The sequence below is a fragment of the Danio rerio genome, chromosome 7, assembly GCF_049306965.1.
Source record: "Danio rerio strain Tuebingen ecotype United States chromosome 7, GRCz12tu, whole genome shotgun sequence".
In the NCBI taxonomy this organism is placed as follows: Eukaryota; Metazoa; Chordata; class Actinopteri; order Cypriniformes; family Danionidae; genus Danio; species Danio rerio.
The window spans coordinates 5,677,615-5,698,173 of record NC_133182.1 but is presented as its reverse complement, the minus strand read 5'-3'; the positions used below and the strand labels follow the sequence as shown (position 1 = coordinate 5,698,173).

Here is a 20,559-nt window from a genome sequence, read left to right as displayed (position 1 = left end):
GTTTATTTAATTGCCGTTTTATAATCAGTTGTTTAAGACCATGGAGATATTGCTCTTTACTGTTATGTATGTGGCTCTTAAAAGAGCCGTTTGGGTTTTAGGAAGAATCGAGCATAAATAGTCGATTACTTCTTCTTGGGAGCCGCCTTTTTAGGCTTCGCCGCCTTGGGTTTAGCTGTTTTGGGCTTGACTGCCTTCACCTTCTTGGGGCTCTTGGCTGCTTTCTTGGCAGCTGCTGGTTTCTTTGCCTTCTTTGGGCTCTTTGTGGCCTTCTTGGCAGCTGCTGGCTTCTTGGCTTTCTTGGGACTCTTTGTCGCCTTCTTCACAGATGTAGCCGCCGGTTTCTTTGCCTTCTTTGGAGATTTCTTAGCGGCGGGTTTCTTAGCAGCCGGCTTCTTGGCTTTCGCGGCGGTTTTCTTGGCTGCCTTCTTGGGCTCGGCTTGCTTCTTGTTGAGCTTGAATGAACCGGAGGCGCCTGTGCCTTTGGTCTGGGCCAGAGTGCCGTTAGTCACCAAGGCCTTGACTGCGGTCTTGACGCGGGAGTTGTTCTTCTCCACATCATATCCTCCGGCGGAGAGAGCCTTCTTCAGGGCTGCGAGAGACACGCCGTTTCTCTCCTTGGATGCGGTCACAGTCTTGACGATGAGGTCGCGAACATTTGGGCCCGCTTTCTTGGGCTTGGACGCCGCTTTCTTCTTGGGAGCTTTCGCCGGTGAGGCAGCGGGTGCTGGAGCAGTTTCAGCCATTTCTCTGAGAAGGAACCTTCACCTACAACTAGCAGTGAATAATGAAGCTCTGCTGGGCGGCGCTGTGAAGTTATCTACCACATGAGAACCGTGTAGACTCAATCACCGCCTCTCAGAGAATCGCCTCGACACAAAACTTGTGCTTTCTCCGTTTAAACACAGAGCAAAACAAGTGCAATAAAATATTTTTCAGCAGACTACAAAGACCTTATTGATATGAAGAGGGTCAAGGCTTTATCATTGAATTCAAATAGGAGACGCCCTGAATTTTGTTTTAGATATATGGAGTCATTTATCCTCTGTTCTTTCACTGAAGTTGTTTTTTCTGCATAGACGGCCTGGAAAAAATAAAACAAGTTGTGCAGTAAGAGTTATTAATGTATTTCTTTTTCTTTTTTTAACATAAGACCCTTTCATATTTTATTGTTTGTTTGTTTGTTTGTTTAGACTTTATTAATCCAAAGGAAACTGCACACCGTAGCTCATCATACAACAAAATGAATTAATATATTAAATTACAAATTATACGACAATAATGATATTATAGTAATATATAAGCTATAATATAATATATGAGCTATAAGTCTAGATAATTCATCAATTGCCTAGAAGCAAATGCTTGTTTTACAAAGTATTTTAACTATGTTTCAGTACTTTTAAACACTGCACCAGTGTGTAGCATATTAACCTCCATAATGCAAAATCAGTAAACAACAAAGCAATCATCTAAAGTTTATTATACAGTATTTGTTGCAGCAAAACACTAATAGTTGTCTATAATGTCTGCTGTCCAAAGATTCAATTATCCTGTGTCATGAAAACGCTTCGACAAAGTAAGTGTATAGAGGTATGGAGGTATGACAGTCCTATGTTTCATTTTATTTTTATATAGCTCTTCTGTTTGCAGGGACAACTTAAGATAAGACACAGTTACAAAAACAGAATATTTGAAGAGTGACTACATGGATATTTCTTTCAATACTCAAACCTACTTTAATTTCAGTATTATTGAAATAATGTAAACTTTCTTTTTGACGTTACTCTGAGGGAGGAGGTGTTACAACTAAGAATTGGTCTCAACTACAGCTGTTCTGATTGTAGTTCTGCCTTATATATATATATATATATATATATATATATATATATATATATATATATATATATATATATATATATATATATATATATTAGGACTGTGCAATTAATCGAAAATCCGGTTTCAATTACGGCTTCTAACGATTATGAAAAACCATTAATTGAGATAAACGATTATTCCATCATATACTGCCTCCTTTCCAGTTCCACGTGAAAGTGACTAAAAAAAAAAGCATGTGCTGTACTGTAACTTTTGCAGCATGGGATGCGCATCATTCATGTTTTTAAAAGCACAAAAGAGCACGTGCTGTTGTGTGTGCGTGCTGCGCTTAGCCTCAGACAGCAGAGCACATGCACATCTATAGCCATCTTAATGCGAGCACTTTAATGGTCAAGTACATGCACGGTGTTTAGTGATTATTCATATTAATCCTCATTTGTGTAATAAACAAACAAATTGAGAATCAATAGACACGCGAAAGAGAAACCATATGGGAGCCGCACTATTCTTAAAGTGACAGCGTGCGATATTCCTGCTGCTGTTTTTATTATTAACCAAACAACAAAAGGACAAAATTCACTCACTGCTCTTGACTGAAGGATTTTTGTAGTTAAAGTTTCTTCTTACAGTGAAGATGCTTAAAACACAGTTTAAACATAACAGATTTAATAGCTCATTTCTAATAAATGATTTATTTTATCTTTGTTATGATGATAGCACATTATATTTTACTAGATTTTTTCAAGATGCTAGTATTCAGCTTAAAGTTACATTTAAAGGCTTAATTACAGTAAATAGGCAAGTCATAATGTAACAGTAGTTTCTTCTGCAGATAAGCAATAATATATATTGCTTAAGGGGGCTAATAATATTAAGCTGTTAAAATAGGTTTCAAAATATTTAAACCTGATTTTTTTCTAGCTGAAATAAAACAAATAAGCCTTTCTTTAAACAAAAAATATTATAGGAAATAGTGTAAAAAATTGCTCTGTTAAACATAATATGGGAAATATTTATATATAAAAATAAATTCACAGAAGGGCGAATCATTTTGACTTCAACTGATAATCGTTTTGAATAATCATGATTACAATTATGACCAAAATAATCGTGATTATGATTTTTCCCATAATCGAGCAGCCCTAATATATATAATAATATATAATATATAGCTGTTATAATAGCTAAAAATCTGCTACTATGTGGTAGTGATTTTCATCTTTGATTTTTTTTTTTTTTTTTTGCATTAGGTAAGCTAGTCCTCTGAACTTATAGTTAGCTGTTTTCTGTTTGTTGTTTTAGGCTTTACTAAATCAGTTTTGATATAGTTTCTGTTAAATCTCTTTATCTGTATTAAAAAATCCTTGATTGTTTTCTAAACTTTTGTGTTGACTCTTCACTCTGGGGCTGAGGATTAAAGTGTGTTTTCCTCGTTTATTTATTTAGTTTCAAATTAGCTCTAATTCATATTATTTACCAACTTTTGGTCTTTGTTACACCTTTTCAGCAAAAAAAAAAAAAAAAAAAAAAACCCTAGACTTGTATAAGTTCGTAACAATTGCAATATGGAGCAAAAACAATTCACATCATAATACTTGAAATTAAATAATTTCAAGACAGTAATTTGCAATGATTACAACTGAATTAGTTACAAAATAACTATAAAATGATACAAAAAACATTAATTGTACCAGCTTAAATGCAAGTCAACTAAGAGAGGGGGAGACAAACAAACAACCCTGGAGATGTGCCTCTAGGCCAGGGGTGGCCAACCCTTTTGGAGAACCACCTTCCTGCAAATTTCAGTTGCTACCCATTTCAAACAGACCTGAACCAATTAATTAGGAGCTGAACGCAGGCAGGACGGACGTCAAGCAGACGTGTTTGATATGGGTTGCTATTGAAATCTGCAGGATGGTAGTTCTCCGGGAAGAGGATTGGCCACTTTTGCACTAGGCATACACGGAGCGGAGACCTTATTGGAAATGACGGTTATTAACCCACTAATCAAATAAAAAGCTCTTTAGATGAAAATATGGGTGGCTCTTAAAAGAGCCTTTGAGTTGCAGAAGTTGACTCAGCGCTTTACTTGGAGCTAGTGTACTTGGTAACGGCCTTGGTGCCCTCAGACACGGCGTGTTTGGCCAGCTCCCCGGGCAGCAGTAGTCGCACTGCGGTCTGGATCTCTCTGGATGTGATGGTGGAGCGCTTGTTGTAGTGAGCGAGACGAGACGCCTCACCGGCGATGCGCTCAAAGATGTCGTTGACGAAAGAATTCATGATGCCCATCGCTTTAGAAGAGATTCCGGTGTCAGGATGGACCTGCTTCAGCACTTTGTACACGTAGATTGCATAGCTCTCCTTCCTGGTCCTCTTGCGCTTCTTTCCTCCTTTGCCGGCGGTTTTAGTTACCGCTTTCTTGGAGCCTTTCTTGGGTGCGGTCTTTGCTGGTTCAGGCATATTTGTTCGGTGCAGAACTGAATAGGTTTAACGCCGAAACGCTGGCTATTTATCAGGCCCTTATGTAAATTTTCGAAGGAGCAACCAGCCTTTTATGATATGTGCATTGGCGCAATGAATGTGTGAAGCTGATTTCATTGGTCATAAAGGAGACCAGTAGGCAAGCAAATCTACCAATTGTATGCTTTGAAACTGTAGGCCCCGCCCTTGAATCACTTCCGCATAGAGAATGGTCATTCGTCGTTTTATTTTCCCGCTCAAAATTATATATTTTTAGAACACTAAATTTTCATAGAATGAAAAAAAAAAAACTAAATAAATAACTGATGCTAATAGCTACAAACAAGCGCCTTTTTAAATTAATTATAATTTCATAGAGACTTGTGCAAACAAAAGAACAGCCTCATTTATACAGTACGCGTTATTCCATGTGACTGGACTAGTCTTTTTGTGTAGTTTTACACACACACACACACACACAATTAGAAAACAGAATTATACGGTTGGACATTTTAAAAAGTCTAAAAATCTAATATTTATGGTAGAAAAAATATGGTAAAACATTCACGGCTAATGTCCTTCCCGATAGATGGTAAAGTTTAACTGATGGTTTTATTATTTTTTTAAATCAAACACCAACGTAAAAGCTGAACAGAATACAACAAATACATTAATACAATAGTGCATGAATTAGCTTAATGCAAACTTAGCTGCTTACTATTATATCCTAAATGCTTTCACACAAGGCTAAAATCACAATATACACAGCATTCTGCAAACACTAAAAAACATGTCGGCGGGTCAAATCGAGGCTAAAATCACGCGGTCTGAACTCGGCATAAGCTTGCGCCTCTTCTGAGAGTGCTTATGCAAACAATATTAACCCTTATGTAACGAGTCTTCAGTAAAGTAGCGATCTCCACCCGCTCTTTTAGCTTGAACTTTTTCACCGGAACTACTGACTCAGGCAGATAAATTTTCATAATAAAAGTTTGTCAGTATGACGCATACAGTTCAAAATAAAATTCACACTACATTCAAGCTCCTTTCAAACCCCCCCATGTTTCCTCACTAAAACAGGTACCTTCCAGTTAGTTTAAATATACGATAAATTTTAACTTGAACATAAACCTGACCACAAGTACATTAAAACTGAAATTAAACGACACAAAATCCTCTTTTATGAAAATGTGGGTGGCTCTTAAAAGAGCCTTTAGTTAATGGACTGATCGTAGACGTTTAACCGCCGAACCCGTACAGAGTGCGTCCCTGTCGTTTCAACGCGTAAACTACATCCATGGCGGTCACGGTCTTCCTCTTGGCGTGCTCAGTGTAGGTAACAGCGTCACGGATCACGTTCTCAAGGAACACCTTGAGCACACCGCGGGTTTCCTCGTAGATCAGACCAGAGATACGCTTGACTCCACCACGGCGAGCGAGACGACGGATGGCGGGTTTGGTGATTCCCTGGATGTTATCACGCAGAACTTTACGGTGACGCTTAGCGCCTCCTTTTCCCAGTCCTTTGCCGCCTTTACCTCTGCCAGACATGATTCGCAACTATTACAACTCAGATTCAGAAATGTACATTAGCGCAACACCGTAGAACTTTTACAGTCGCTTAGACGACCTAGTTGAAACCCGTAAGGCGGAGCTACAACGCCACATTAGGCGTGTCAATCTTTTTAAATAATTGCATTTAAAAGGACAGTTCACCCAAAATGCTTTAAATATAATAGTAATATACAAGTTTTTGGCAATGGACCTTTTTCAATCATCAGCATCTTTATCCATTTTCTTTTTGGTTTAGTCCCTTTATTAATCAGGGGTCACCAAACCGGCAACTTATCCATCGTTTTACACAGCGGATGCCTTTCCAGCCACAACCCAACACTGGGAAACACTCATACATTCTTGCGTTTACACACATACAATTTATACATTCAATTCACCTATACCACATGTGTTTGGACTGTGGGGGAAACCGAAGCACCAGGAGGAAACCCACGGAAAAACGGGAAGAACATGCAAACTCCACACAGAAATGCCTACTGACCCCGCTGGCGCTCGAAATAGCAACCTTTTAGCTATGAGGCGATTGTGCTACCCACAGCGCCACCCCTTCATCACCAGCTTCCAAAATCCTTGAAAGCCTTTAATATTTTTATTTATAGATTTAAAAAATACACATTCATATGTATTTAGGCCTATATATGCATTTATTTGTAGATAGTATTACGAAACATGAAATACTGTTTATGTGAGGTGTTTGTAATGCAGTGGGGGCAAGAGAGTACATTTGACATCGTGGTCTCCTCTGTCTGCCGATATCAGTCTCGCACTATTTTTTTCCCTTTTCTGAAAGTCTTCATATCACCATCTGACACATCATTTAGGTCTTCAGCACTTTTCAGAGGCACCCATTATTGCAATAATGGTCTCAATTTCATAAGGGAAAGCAAGATGAAGCTTTTGTTTACTCAGTCCATTGAAGATGTACAGAACTTGTCCATACTCTTTCTTCCCCATTACAACCACAAGTCCCAAATTTAAAAACACATGCAGACTGTTACATAATAAACAAGTAAACCAATAGTAACAAATACACTGAAAGAGCAGAATTCATAAAATACTTAATGTTACACATTTTATTAAAAAAATAAATGATTGCAGTTCAGCTTAATTTAGCTAATGTTGCTTTCTGATTCACCTAATTTAGGGTTTTCACAAAGTCCAATTTAAGACTTAAAAACCATGAACAAAATGCCAGACATACAACTATTTTTTCCATATTATATTTTTATTATTTATTTGAAGGCCAAATGTTTTAAAGAAAACATCAAGAAGACTGGCAAAAGGAAAAATGAAAACTTATCATTTAAGACCTACAAGACAAAATTTCAGTTAATACTTTGCGTGAGGCCTAAATCTTTGTTTTTGAAATAAGACTTTAAGAATCCAATAATTGGAACTTTTATTGCACAAAAAATATATAGTCTTAAAGCATTTGAAACCCAAGAAATTTTTCTTTGTGATTTTTGTTGATGTATTTTCCTTTCTGGTAACCATTTAATCTGAAAAGTTTAAGTTTACTAAAAAAAGTTTACTACTTCTGAAAAAGTTTACTACTTCTGAAACTGTAAACATTTCAGTTCAAACTACTCTTATTTTGGTGTTCAAAACGCATTAAAACGCCAGTCGAAGATGTTAAATCGACTAAAGTTGGGGGAAATAGTTCTCCAAAGAAAACTACATTTTAAAGAAACTCGCGTTACATACGTTTGAAGATCCCACGAACACTTATTTTCAATAAACGTATCAAAATAAGTGCATTTAACTATAATTAACAGTGGCAAGTAAATTGCTTTTTGAGGAGTAAGTGGGTGGTTCTTAAAAGAACCTTTGGGTAAATGAAATCCGAATTAAAATTTATTTGCCTTTGGCGGCCTTCTCGGTCTTCTTGGGCAGCAGCACTGCCTGAATGTTGGGCAACACGCCGCCCTGAGCGATGGTCACTCCGCCCAAAAGTTTGTTCAGCTCCTCATCATTGCGCACCGCCAGCTGAAGGTGTCGGGGAATGATGCGAGTCTTCTTGTTGTCCCGAGCAGCGTTTCCAGCCAACTCCAGGATTTCAGCGGTCAAATACTCGAGCACAGCGGCCAAGTACACTGGAGCTCCAGCACCGACGCGCTGAGCGTAGTTACCCTTGCGGAGAAGTCTGTGAACGCGACCAACTGGGAACTGCAGGCCCGCCCTGGAGGAGCGAGTCTTGGCCTTAGCGCGGGCTTTTCCTCCGGTCTTGCCTCTTCCGCTCATGTTGCTCAGTTGGGTCTCAGGAATCAACGAATACTCCTAGAGGTGCGACAATCAGCTTTTAAAGCCAACCTACCTCTCGCCTATTGGTCAGAATATGTTTCAGTTGAAAACCAATCACTGCACTTCCCTCCAAATCGCAAGACCCGCGCTCTTTGCTATTTTTTTCTGCCTTTGTTCTGTAACATCTAGACATTTAAGTCTATGCGTTAGAATAAATGTTTTAGGCTAAACCCCCATCATGCAAAACTAAAAATAAAAAAGCTGCAGTTATAAACCTTTGACAAGACTGGGATAAAGAGTCAAAAGGAGTGGGGAAGTGTATCTACATAAAAAACACTTAATTAACCAAAAATATACTAAATAAAATTAATTAAAGCTGACAAAAACAACAAAACAAAGATAATCCTAAAATATACTGCTTTTTATGGTTTTCGGTTGAGTCTAACAGTATTGAGCTACATAGATTCAATAATCGGTCTAAGAAATAAACACTTTATAAGTGTATATAGTCAAAATAATTACGTAATGCAACAAAAAAGATGCCAGCTTCCATTAAAATCCCAAAGTTGTAAAAGTAAGTTATGTTCTGGTTAGTTTATTATTGAACCCAAAGTCTAAAAATTATAAAATGTATAATACACAATCTTGACAAAGTGGTCAGTCAGTGATCATTAGGAAAACATAGTGTAATCATTGTGGTCCTGCTCACCAAAGGAAGGAAACGTTTAGCTCATGTAGCATTTTCAGTGGAAACTCAAACAATACAGTATTCAGAACAATTTAAGTTTACTGAAGAAATTGCAAAAGAGATTAAAGCCTTTCTGCTTTCTCCTGTTCTCCATCGCATTAACGATATCTGAAGCTGCCAGTTATTGCACCTTTAGTTGGTCTCCTAGTTCCCATAAGACAATGAAATAAACAATCACTATTTACTGATCCTAGAGTGATTAAACCTTTGAGTTTCTTTATTCGAAAATAAAAATGATATTTCCATGAATGCCGAAAAACAAAGACCATGCAAGCCAATGATTACAAGCTTCCTGCTTTCTTCATCTATCACACTACATATAGCAAAACACAGAAAACATTACTTTACAAGTTAATTATTAATAGACGAAGTACGTACACATCCGTATATATGTTTGAAGACCATTAATATTCTAGCACTTAAGCCAGAGTTTGTGCTTCGATGTGAATTTTGCGAGTAAACAAATAACACGTTTAAGATAAGCTCATTTAAAGACAGTATGGGTGGCTCTTAAAAGAGCCTTTGGGTAGCAGTAGATGACTCGGCGCTTTACTTGGAGCTGGTGTACTTAGTGACGGCCTTTGTGCCCTCAGATACGGCGTGTTTGGCCAGCTCCCCGGGCAGCAGCAGACGCACGGCGGTCTGGATCTCTCTCGATGTGATGGTGGAGCGCTTGTTGTAATGAGCAAGACGGGAAGCCTCACCGGCGATGCGCTCGAAAATGTCGTTGACGAACGAGTTCATGATGCCCATCGCCTTTGAGGAGATTCCAGTGTCAGGATGAACCTGCTTCAGCACCTTGTACACGTAGATGGCATAGCTCTCCTTTCTTGTCCTCTTGCGCTTCTTTCCTCCTTTACCAGCGGCTTTAGTCACCGCTTTCTTTGAGCCCTTCTTAGGTGCGGTCTTCGCTGGTTCAGGCATGGTGTAAGAACTTAATTTTCCTCAGAGTAACGTAAACGTTTATACAAATCGGGGGATTTTATACCCTGTCCTATGCTAATTTGAAAGCGGAAAAACGGAGGATTGCGATTGGGTGTCTTCATGACCCCGCCCATAGAGTGAGTTCATTGGAGAAATTTAACCTTTCTTTACACAAAGGACAGCCACTAAAATGCTTTAAAATTAATCCCTCCCATCGACAGTTGCCACCCTATCCACCCTGCGTTTTTTTCTTTTTTTTGTTTCTGGCAGAAAAAATATAATCTTGTACAAACATGGCGCTTATTGATAATTACTGGAGTTATATTTAACGTTCATATTTGTAACTGCATGAAAAATTTAAAGGCCACATTGACACTGATTTTATAGTATCGTTAGAAACTAGCGTGTTTTTGCATAACGTAATATAAATTAGCATACGGAAACTTGTTCTTAGTGTGTGTGGCTCCTAAAAGAGCCGTTATGAATGTTTGTATCAGAAGCCCATAACCGCCAAACCCGGGGTCCGTTCTTCGTACCTCGCTTAAATGATCTAAGATTATTGGCAGATCCTGGATCTTTTCATCTTGATAACTGATCTCTCGCTAATTTGGTTCTTCAAACAAGTTCGCGAATCAGATTAGAATGTCTGGATGAACTGATCTGAGATCGCTGCGTGTGTTGTGAAGGACAGATCTATCGATCCTCGAAATCATGATCAGCAATGCAACGATTGGCTGACAGCACAGCAGCGTAATGACATCATCTGATTAATATTCAATTATCCATGTGAGCAAAATTACATCAAATTAGCAGTCGACGGTTTGTTAAATATGACACGCAAGAACTTTACACATTTGTTGTGAGCTGCAGGCTTTACACTTTCATGTGTCAAGACAAGAGTATTCATCATGTATTTCAATGCAAGAATTTAGAAAAGATTTTCTTTATAGTAGCCGTTTTTTAATCGGTGTAAAGAATAACTGGTTGTTTACAAAAGCATTTTCATATTGGTAAAGGTGTCTGCAACTTTTGTGAAGCATCAAATCACTGGCATATTAACTATCAAAATATGTTTATGACTGCATAAATGTATAATTGCTTTAAAAAAAAGTCACATATTGTGCATTTCTATTATACACAATTTGTACTAAAGCGATCTAAAAAGTTCATATCAATAAGTTTTCTCTTTGCACCAGATGGCAGTCTTTGTACTTTCATTTCGAGGGTGCAGATTGCATAAGTTTTATTAATATGTATAACTTTATTTATTTTATTAATGACTATAACTTTATATATATATATATATATATATATATATATATATATATATATATATATATATATATATATATATATATATATATAGGTAAAAATATGTACCATTTTCCCAAGTGTATATATAACTACTACTGTAAGAAAATATCAGAATTCGGAACATACATTCTGTATTATCTTTGCTTGAAGTAAGCCAATCTAATCCTGTTTATATGAATTGAACCTGCTCCCGATCAGGTTTGACCTACACTCTAAAAAACGCTGGGTTGGTTTTTTAACCCAAATGCTGGGTTGAGACTGCTGGGTAACAAAATTGGGTTGATTCAACCCAATTTGGGTTGAAAATCGATCTTTATCTATAACCCAGCAGTGCTGGGTTGGGAACGCGGACGTGAAAGAGAGCACGCACGTCACGTCAACATGCAGGGACATCAACGTGAGAAACCGCCATTTTCTTTGCGCTGTCTTTGAGGGGAAGCGAGTGAAATTCTGTGTGAGAAGTAAGTTATTTAGTGTGTATTTAACAATTTTCATAAGAAATAACACACTTAGTTTACTTAGTATAATATACACGCGCTTTTTTTTCTGTTTCTCCGCCTGATGGCCGACTTGTTGCTCCGCCTCACGCTGACCTGTGCTCGCCTTATGGCTGAACTGTTGCTCCGAGTCCGCCTGACGAGCCACCTGTTTCTCCGGATCTGTTTCTCCGCCTAACGGCGACGTGTTTCTCCGGACCTGTTTCTCCGGACCTGTTTCTCCGCCTAACGGCGACCTGTGCTCGCCTCACGCCCGACCTGTTGATCGGTGGACGGGTAAGCGCGCATGGCATCGGAAGGAGCTCGAAAAGTATAAGGTAACTAATGAAACTAACGTGAAGCATGTTTGATGACCACTTTATAAACACAACACCTAGGATAATTTAGGAGCTTTTTATTGTAATAAAATGCCTTTTGAATGACACAGATTTTTATGTTGGCTAGGTGATGACAGTAAGTAACGTTACTGTGATTTGTGATCTTTCTGGGGTGTTAACTGTAAAGCAGTAAGTAGTATTTTTACTCTTGTATTTCTTAAGTTTGTTCATGGATTTTTGTGACAATACTTTGATGCATAAGTGTTGAATTCAGCTTCTAACAATGTTTTTTTTTAATCAAAATATATACAATAATTGTCCTGCTCTGCATGAACATTTTGTTTAGCTGTACATCTGTACATTGAATAGCAAATGTTATTAATTTACTATGAGCATTTTACATTCTAGACGTGATTCGAGCTATCTTTAATTAATCCTGTATGTAAGGGTCGTTTCATGCTAACGGAAATGTCTGAGCTAAGGCTAATTCCAACCTAATCATCTTCGACTGCAAAAAGAAAAAGTTTGACCACCGTTTTATGTGACACCCTGGATAATTATTATCATTTAGGAGTATTTTTGTGATATAGTGACTTTTGGCTAACATGATCTTTTTTTACTTAATTTTGCTTAAACGCTTTTATCTGTTATTCTTTTTCAGATGGATAATTGCGTGAAAATCAAACTAAAAGAATGCAATCTTGAGGAGTTAATCCCCACATTTGAAGGTATGTAATAATATTTTACTTGGTTCATTGTAATCATTAGGGCTGCCCTTGTCTAAACATTTGTCTGGTTGACTTGTGATGTTCATTTGAAGCATTAGTTGAATAATTACAGATTTATTAATAAACCATTTATTCATTAATTCATTTTCTTTTTGACTCAGTCCCTTTATTAATCTGGGGTCGCCACAGCGGAATGAACCGCCAACTTATCCAGCATATTTTTTACACAGCGGATTCATGCAGCATACATTGACTTTGCCAGTGTGGACTTTTTTTCTGCAACTAGTGGGTAGCACATTCGCCTCATAGCAACAAGGTCACTTGATCGATCCTTGGCTGGGTCAATAGGCCTTTCTGTGTGGAGTTTGCATGTTCTCCCCGTGTTCGCGTGGGTTTCCTCCAGGTGCCCCGGTTTCCAAAGACATGGTAAAGGTGAATTAAGTAGACTAAATTGTCAATGGTGTATGTGTGTGAATGAGTATTTGTTTCCCAGTGATGGGTTGCAGCTGAAAGGGCATTCGCTGCATAAAACTTATGCTGGATATGTTGGTGGTTCATTCCATTGTGGTTACCCCAGATTAATAAAGCGACAAAGCTAAAAAGAAAATGAATGAATGAATAATAAATTTTTAGTTGACTAATGGTTATTCAATTATTAGGGGGCAGCCCTAGTAATCATTAGCCACTTCAACACTTTAAACTGAGAGATTGAACTCTAATGCCAATTTGTTTTTGTCTGGTTATTTTTTAAAATCTGCTGTTCATGCAACCAGTGACATTCTCTTGTTTTATTTTTAGCACAGGAGCGAACCTTTCCTCGTTTTTAGGTCAATTTGAATACAATTCAGAGGGTAAGGATTCAATTAAAGGTTTCTCGATGCATAATGATGCATTTAATGCATAATGATTGTCTTAGTTATTTTATTAACAATGAAAATGTTATTTTTATGTTTGTTATTAGGGTGGCATGGGGGCGCAGTGGGTAGTGCTGTCGCCTCACAGCAAGATGGTCGCTGGTTGAGCCTTGGATGGGTTTCCCCTCCACAGTCCAATGACATGCGGTGTAGCTGAATTGGGTAAGCTGAATTGTCCATAGTGTGTGTGTAAATGAGAGTGTGATGGGTTGCAGTTGAAAGGGCATCTGCTGCGTAAAACATAAAAAGATGTCACCCAAGATGTTCATGTCATTCTTTCTTCAGTCAGAAAGATTTTTTTTTTAGGAAAATATTTCAGCAATTTTATCCATCTTGAACTGAGATTGTGCCTCATTTTTGAAGTTTTTAAAGAAAATTTAAATGCGGCTTCAAATTATACAAATACGGTTGCAAACAGTCCCAGCTCAGGAAGAAGGGTCTTATCTATTCTCATTAAGAAAACACAATTAAATACTTAATAATTTCAAATGCTCATCTTGCCTTACTATTACTTATTAAAAAAAGTTCCTTAGGCAAACCTGTTGTTGCATTGTCATCTTCACTCGGGCCAAAAAATTGCAGCATGGTGCCATGGTCAGTGGTTAACTAATGCCAACACTGGCTGATAGCTTGGTGTGTTATGGCCTTAATTGCTTCTAAAGGTATTTTAGGTGTTCTAAAGTTAACTCTAAAGATATTTAACTTTTACACTTTTGAGTTTTTAATAAATCTTACTTCTATTTATTTTTTCAGATTGGGACCAATATTGCTGAGTATCTTCATCCATTGAATTCAAGAATCTATTGAGTTTCCTCATGTTCTCATCCTTGGAGACCACCACTTCTTTCAAGCCTTTGCTCACGTGCTGTGCCATTTATTATTGCAAAGTACATTACTTGCCAAAGTGGACGTTTGCTATAAAGCATTCTACATCTTTGGTGTGAACTACCCCAAGCAGTGTTCCCTGGTGTGGCAGACTGTGGTTTATGGACATCCTGGGGAGGAGACACTAGCAGTAAGGGTTCTGCTAGCATTAATTTTTGCTGACAAACAGTAATCATTAATACTGTGACCTCACTGCTTCCTTGGATTCTGTGTTCTTTAACTTGTACTTTGGATTGTGGGGGAAAAGGAGCACCCAGAGAAAACCCACACGAACACGGGGAAAACATGCAAACTCCACACAGAAACACCAACTGACCCAGCTGAGGCTTAAACCACCGACCTTGTTGCTGTGAGGCAATCGTACTACCCACTGTGCCACCATGACACCCATTTCTAAAGAATAGTTTTAATAACTCATTTCTAATAACTGATTTCTTTTCTCTTTGCTATGATGACGGCACATAATAATGGACTAGATATTTTTTAAGACACTCTACACTGCAGTTACATTGCAACTAATGTTTCTTACAGACTCTTTTATATCTCAGGATTGATGTTTGCACATGATTGTTCGAGTAAAAGTTAAAAAAAGTTTTCCTATTTCAAATTTGTTTTAAAATGCTTCCATCCTCAGGTTTCATTTTAACTTTTATATCTCTTTTTTCTTCAAAACTGCATTTACATTGAACTTGATCATCCTTACTGATGATTGCTTTATAGCTCATATATTGATGTTTGCACATAATTGTTAAAGGGAAAGTTATAAAATGTTTTCTTATTTTTTCTTAATATAAAATTTGTATTTTCTTAGTTTTTATTGTTTGTTTTGTTTTTTCAAGCTGTTTGATGCCTTTTCATTATTACTTTCACATATTTTTTTCTGCATTGCAGTTGATGATTTATATGAGAATATGTTGATGTTTGTGCTCAAATTACTTTCTGACTTCAGTCATTTAGATGCATTTTCATTATTACTTCCTTATACTATTGTTTTTCTCTACTCTGCAATAACATTGCAATTGCCTTACTGATGATTCCTGATTTATAAATGATGCAAATGTTTTTGAATGTATTTCAAATATGCATTTTCTTAAGGTAATTTGTCTGATTTCAGTCTGATGCATTGTTACTGAACTTTAGTCAGTGTTTCTGTGATACAGTTTGATAAATTTTCACAGAAATCGTCTTAACCCTTTAACAACCCTTTCAAGAAAAAAAATTGGATTGCATTTCTCAACTGCTAATGTCGCTATTGAACACAATCAGTACATTTTAACACATGTTATAATTTCTAAAATATCAACCTCTACCAAATGATTGATATGTATGTTTATGGTAAAAGTACCAGAATTATGAAAAATCTGAAAAATTATGTGTAAGACCAATTTTTTCTTATGACTTTAACAGTCATTATTTAAAACAGTAAAAACGAGGTCAACCATTTGGTAGAGCAGGCAGTCAAAGGGTTAATGCTGAGGTGCAGATGGGAAAAATCTCAAATTCATTTGGACACATTTTATCTTTTGTCATAAATAAAATTCCATTACTGAACAACTATGTATTGCTGTAGAATTGTTTTTATTTTAGTGATTTTAATCATCAGTTTCTAGATTAAATTTCTGACCCATTTTGGGTTACATTCAACCCAGCAGTGTAGTAATTTTTAACTAATAGTTGGGTTAAAATCACAACCCAGCATGCTGGGTTAAACTTGTAACCCAACTTGCTGGGTTAAAGTAACCCAGCGTTGGGTTTGTCCCTTTTTTACCCAGCGCTGGGTTACCAAAACAACCCAAATTGGGTTGTTTTCAACCCAGCAGTTTTTAGAGTGTAGCAGAACTGTTGCCATGACAACAACTCTCGGATCAGCTTTGAAGAACGAAACGATCCTGGATCCTGTCAAATCGTCAATATCCAAATCCAGCTAACTGAGTAATCCACGTACGAAGAACAGACCCCCGTACAGTATACGTCCTTGTCGCTTTAGCGCATACACAACATCCATAGCGGTGACGGTCTTTCTTTTAGCGTGTTCAGTATAGGTCACAGCATCACGAATCACGTTCTCCAGAAACACCTTTAACACACCGCGCGTCTCCTCGTGGATCAAGCCCGAAATTCGCTTCACACCACCATGCCGAGCAAGAAGACGAATAGCGGGTTAGGTGATTCCCTGGATAGGTATTATCACAGAGAACCTTTCGGTGCCGCTTAGCGCCTTCTTCCCCAAGACCTTTACCGCCCTTTCCTCTACCAGACATTGTCACTGTTTTAATATCAACGATGAAATATGTCTTTCAAAACCAACTGTAACGTCTACATGATTATAAGACCTAGTTGAAACCACAACCATGAGTTCTGCTCATACATCTGCGGAGAAATTAAAATGGTCGTGCCCAACTGGGTCTGGTTTCTCTCAAGGTTTTTTTTTTCTTCACTTTCGCCAATTGGTGAAGATTATTTGCAGTGGCGTAGCGCAAAATGCGGAGGCCCCCCTGCAGGGATCACCGATGGGGCCCCCAGTTTTCAAGGGGGTCGGGGGGGTTTGGGGGCGGCAGAGCCAGAGATATACACATATACACATATATCTATGATCGGAAGTTTTCCTGGATGTTAGTATTTTTATTTTTATTTCAATTATGAAAATTATAATTTTACATCACTTTTCTAGATTGATGGATCAGTGACCGCATGAGCATTCCTGACAAAAAGCTTGTGTTTGTGTGTACAGAAATGTACTATTCACCCTCCCTGTTAAATTTGATCTAATCATGTCCTGAAACACAGCTCCTCTCCTGCTTTCACTTCTTATACTGATGGAGGGAGCGATTTGTTTGTGAATGAATCTCCATTATCAACGACTCCTTCACTAGCCGACAATAATACACGTTTCTCAGCATCTCGTTGTCATATTTCTTTTTCATTGTTTGCTGATTTTATTCAACAAAACTAGCATAAGCCGAGTATTTAGTGCGAATTGGAGCTACTTTGACTTGAGTTATGTAGGTATTTATTTTTTTTAATTTTATTTACCTTTTTATTAGAATGTCCTAGTATGTCGCCACTGGCTTGCTTGGTTTGGGACATGTGGAGCTGCTCATCAATGGATTTGCTCTTCAGTGTTTGGACTTCCAGCAGGGAATTTAAACCACACTGAACTGAACTATAACTCTGAAAACTGGACTGACACAGTTTAAATTTTCTAGAACTTCTGTGTGAAGCTTCTTTGACAATCAACATTGTAAAAGCGCTATAAAAATAAACATGAATTTAATTAACATACAACTTTTTTTCACATTTTAAAGCCTGTGAAATAGCGAAAATAGTTCAATTAGCCGAACTGCTTTACTACCAGCACATATTGGTAAAAACAACCTGCTTAACAGAGGTAGAAAAAATTCAAAATACAGATATGTTTATTTTTCAAAAAACTCACACTTTAACTCAAGCAATTTATATAATGAATGGAAAAAGCATTATATATGTGAAAACATTTACTGTAAAAAATAATCATTATCTTTATCAGTCTCATTGAATTTACATGTATAAAACTAATTTCTGCTTACATTATATTTGTGCAGCACCAATAAAATAATTAAAGCTATTTTATTAGATCTGCCTTAAAACATAAATGGTCAGTGGAAACACAATTTACAAAACATATAAGTAAAAACAGGGTATATATGCTTAAAATGCAGTTTATCTTGTATATGTATTGTATGTGTGATTCATGTGCAGAAGCAGTTCATTCAGATTAATTTCTAAAGCAAAGCGAGCGCTGGTGTTCTTCTGGTGTCTGTTTTCATCACTGCACTCACAGACCTTTAAAAACATCATGCAGATGAATGTAATTAATGACAATAACACACAACATGATGATATATAGTTTTAAGATCACAACTCTTGATAATCAGAAGTAACTGCACATTAAACAGACCGATAATGTAAAATTATTTTGTCAGTTACTATTATGTTCTGAAGTAAAAAATACTACTAATAATCTTACGTGTTTTCTTCTTCTTACTCAAAACTTGAGCATATATTGCATCACCTCCAGCATCAGCACCTGCAGAAAGCAAACGATAACACTAAAATAAAAAAATTAAAAATTAGTTTATATTCCCCACAAGCCACTAGGGGGCGGGTGGGCTTTACATTAACACCCGCCAAATGTGGGTAGATTTCAGTTTTGGCGGGTCAGACAGACAATCCCGCTAGCCACTTTGGCTCTTTGAAAATATTTTTTTTATTGTATTTTTCCTAAAAGCAGGGTTCGACAATATAAGAATGACCCAATATGTGTGCAAATGTGATCTTATAATCGAGAAGTAAAATAATTGTGATCACGCGAGCAAAAGAAAGCAAATGAATACCGAATGAGAGAATGATCATCACTCGCGCTAACAGCTGATGTGATGCACGCGACTTCTTAAGGCTGATTTATACTTCTGCGTCAAACGGCGGCGTATGCTACGGCGCTGACGCATAGCCCTTCACCGTGGCCGTCGCCATCACTGACGTGCACCTCTCAAAAAATGTAACTACACGTCGCAACGACACGTAGTGTAAGCTCTGTGATTGGTCGGCTTGGTAGCGATGACGAGTCTGGGCGGGACCGAGAGCCGCGCGAATGGCGCGAGCGATTGTTTACAAGTGTGGAGTACCGTGAAGGAGCTCCAGATGGAAGATTTTGTTCTGTGTTTACCTCATAGTTAAAGTTGTTGCACGTCCGCCGGTTCCTGCCTCAAAATGAGCGAGTTTGAGCCACTTGTACATCCCGGAAGTGTTCAGGAAAAGCAAAAAAGCAGCGAAGAAACTCGACACAGAGGAACATTTACACCTCACTGCCAACTAGCGTTTCGAAAGTGTTAATGCAGACCAACAGAGACAGCGCGCAGAAGTATAAATGCACAGCCACGCGCGTTGCCTGCGCCGTGGGTTACGCCGGTCACCTGACGCAGAAGTATAAATCAGGCTTTAAAACGCGTGCGCGCTCCCAAATCGTGAAGCAATCGTGTCTGGAACAGGTTCTGGAAACGCAACTGTTATCGGTTCTCTTTCAGATAAACTAAACAAAAAGTGATGAACATGTACTCACAGTCCTGATGTTTTTGAGAGCTCAAAATGTGTCTTTTTGTTAGCAGCACCGGTTGCTTTCACTTTGAACAGATTATTAAATTGCCTAAAGTTAACCGTGAGCATGTGATCATTCTTTCATTATCACACACGGGTTTTCACCTGCTTTCATTTGCTTACGGTTTTATTTGCTTTCATTTTTGTTAAAATGGTTTAATTATCTTTTTTTTTACAATATTGCTTTAATGGGAGATGAACTCTCCATTTCTGGTGATCTGAGAGATCTTTAGCCAGGACAGATTACTGTGCATATTTTTAATACATGACAATGGTTATTTTTTAAAAGTCAATTGCTTTTTTTTCTTTTTTAAGAAATGTTTTGTTAAATAAAAAGTATAGCATACAGCTATGTTTTGCTTGTGTTGACACATTAAAAATTTGTGGCTAAGAAATAATTATTGTTTCGTGTGGTTATAGAGATAAATTTGGTACATCTTTAATTTTGAGCTCTAAAAAAAGTCATGTGAAATAAAAACTAATTGCAATATAACACTATGAAACCATGACCCGTTTGGTCATGCTCATTGAGCAAGCTGATACTCGACACACAAAAAGTCAAATGAATGAGGACACATGTAGACATAACACAATATTTAAATCAAGTAATTTTAGCATGTCAAATTTATGCATATAAAATATATTTTCCCAACAACAAAAGTGTGGCTAGTGAAATGCAGAGTGGCTAGTAACATTGGAAAACTACTAGCCACAGTGGCCGGTGATTAAAAAAGTTAATGTAAAGCCCTTTAACCTAACCAACAAAATCGTAAATGAAGTTGAATAAAATGAACTTTTCTAGTTCTCTCAAGTTGCAATAATCCAATCTGACTTCTCTCACCTCCATCTGCGTTGTGCTTTACTTCAGAATATATTATGTCTCCAGACTCACTGCTCATCCCTGAACAACAGAGAGACAATGAATCAATATAAAACCTTACATCTGTAACTACACTGAGTATGCACCAGCTGACAACAAAA

At 37.5% G+C, this 20,559-nt stretch overlaps 5 protein-coding genes and 1 long non-coding RNA gene across 14 annotated transcripts in view; 1 reads left to right on the top strand and 5 right to left on the bottom strand.

The window, feature by feature from the left end:
• Positions 1 to 69: 69 nt before the first annotated feature.
• Positions 70 to 783, bottom strand: si:dkey-23a13.17. Its single transcript, NM_001386726.1, has one exon. It carries the CDS (start codon positions 744 to 746, stop codon positions 126 to 128), a length of 621 nt encoding a protein of 206 aa, NP_001373655.1. The 5' UTR covers positions 747 to 783; the 3' UTR covers positions 70 to 125.
• A 2,802-nt stretch (positions 784 to 3,585) lies between these two features.
• si:dkey-23a13.16 lies at positions 3,586 to 4,598 on the bottom strand. Its single transcript, NM_001386719.1, has one exon. It carries the CDS (start codon positions 4,300 to 4,302, stop codon positions 3,928 to 3,930), a length of 375 nt encoding a protein of 124 aa, NP_001373648.1. The 5' UTR covers positions 4,303 to 4,598; the 3' UTR covers positions 3,586 to 3,927.
• Positions 4,599 to 5,506: 908 nt separating this feature from the next.
• LOC137496138 (histone H4) lies at positions 5,507 to 5,888 on the bottom strand. Its single transcript, XM_068222532.1, has one exon. It carries the CDS (start codon positions 5,851 to 5,853, stop codon positions 5,542 to 5,544), a length of 312 nt encoding a protein of 103 aa, XP_068078633.1. The 5' UTR covers positions 5,854 to 5,888; the 3' UTR covers positions 5,507 to 5,541.
• Positions 5,889 to 7,491: 1,603 nt separating this feature from the next.
• hist1h2a7 (histone cluster 1 H2A family member 7) lies at positions 7,492 to 8,152 on the bottom strand. Its single transcript, NM_001386399.1, has one exon. It carries the CDS (start codon positions 8,116 to 8,118, stop codon positions 7,732 to 7,734), a length of 387 nt encoding a protein of 128 aa, NP_001373328.1. The 5' UTR covers positions 8,119 to 8,152; the 3' UTR covers positions 7,492 to 7,731.
• A 3,712-nt stretch (positions 8,153 to 11,864) lies between these two features.
• LOC101883964 (uncharacterized) lies at positions 11,865 to 16,000 on the top strand. Of its 3 annotated transcripts, none has more exons than XR_012383023.1 (6): positions 11,865 to 11,918; positions 12,046 to 12,107; positions 12,580 to 12,646; positions 13,450 to 13,497; positions 13,608 to 13,722; positions 14,314 to 16,000. It is a non-coding gene; the product is annotated as an uncharacterized lncRNA (long non-coding RNA). The 3 variants fall into 3 exon arrangements; XR_662062.4 differs by having other exon boundaries at positions 13,445 to 13,497; XR_012383022.1 differs by lacking the exon at positions 12,046 to 12,107 and having other exon boundaries at positions 13,445 to 13,497.
• A 1,843-nt stretch (positions 16,001 to 17,843) lies between these two features.
• The window catches only part of si:dkey-23a13.11, a 33,420-nt gene continuing 30,704 nt past the window's right edge, over positions 17,844 to 20,559 (bottom strand). For all 7 annotated transcript variants that reach the window (XM_073907943.1, XM_073907944.1, XM_073907945.1 and 4 more), the window contains 3 exons: positions 20,420 to 20,479; positions 18,452 to 18,511; positions 17,844 to 18,267 (listed from right to left, as the gene is read on the bottom strand). In XM_073907943.1, the coding sequence (XP_073764044.1) occupies positions 18,260 to 18,267; positions 18,452 to 18,511; positions 20,420 to 20,479 (128 nt within the window). In that variant the 3' untranslated portion in view covers positions 17,844 to 18,259. The remainder of the gene's footprint in view (positions 18,268 to 18,451; positions 18,512 to 20,419; positions 20,480 to 20,559) is intronic.

Bases quoted from the DNA above. Each gene is read 5' to 3' on its own strand.
- si:dkey-23a13.17 (NM_001386726.1), bottom strand. From the start codon at position 746: ATGGCTGAAACTGCTCCAGCACCCGCTGCCTCACCGGCGAAAGCTCCC.
- si:dkey-23a13.16 (NM_001386719.1), bottom strand. From the start codon at position 4,302: ATGCCTGAACCAGCAAAGACCGCACCCAAGAAAGGCTCCAAGAAAGCG.
- LOC137496138 (XM_068222532.1), bottom strand. From the start codon at position 5,853: ATGTCTGGCAGAGGTAAAGGCGGCAAAGGACTGGGAAAAGGAGGCGCT.
- hist1h2a7 (NM_001386399.1), bottom strand. From the start codon at position 8,118: ATGAGCGGAAGAGGCAAGACCGGAGGAAAAGCCCGCGCTAAGGCCAAG.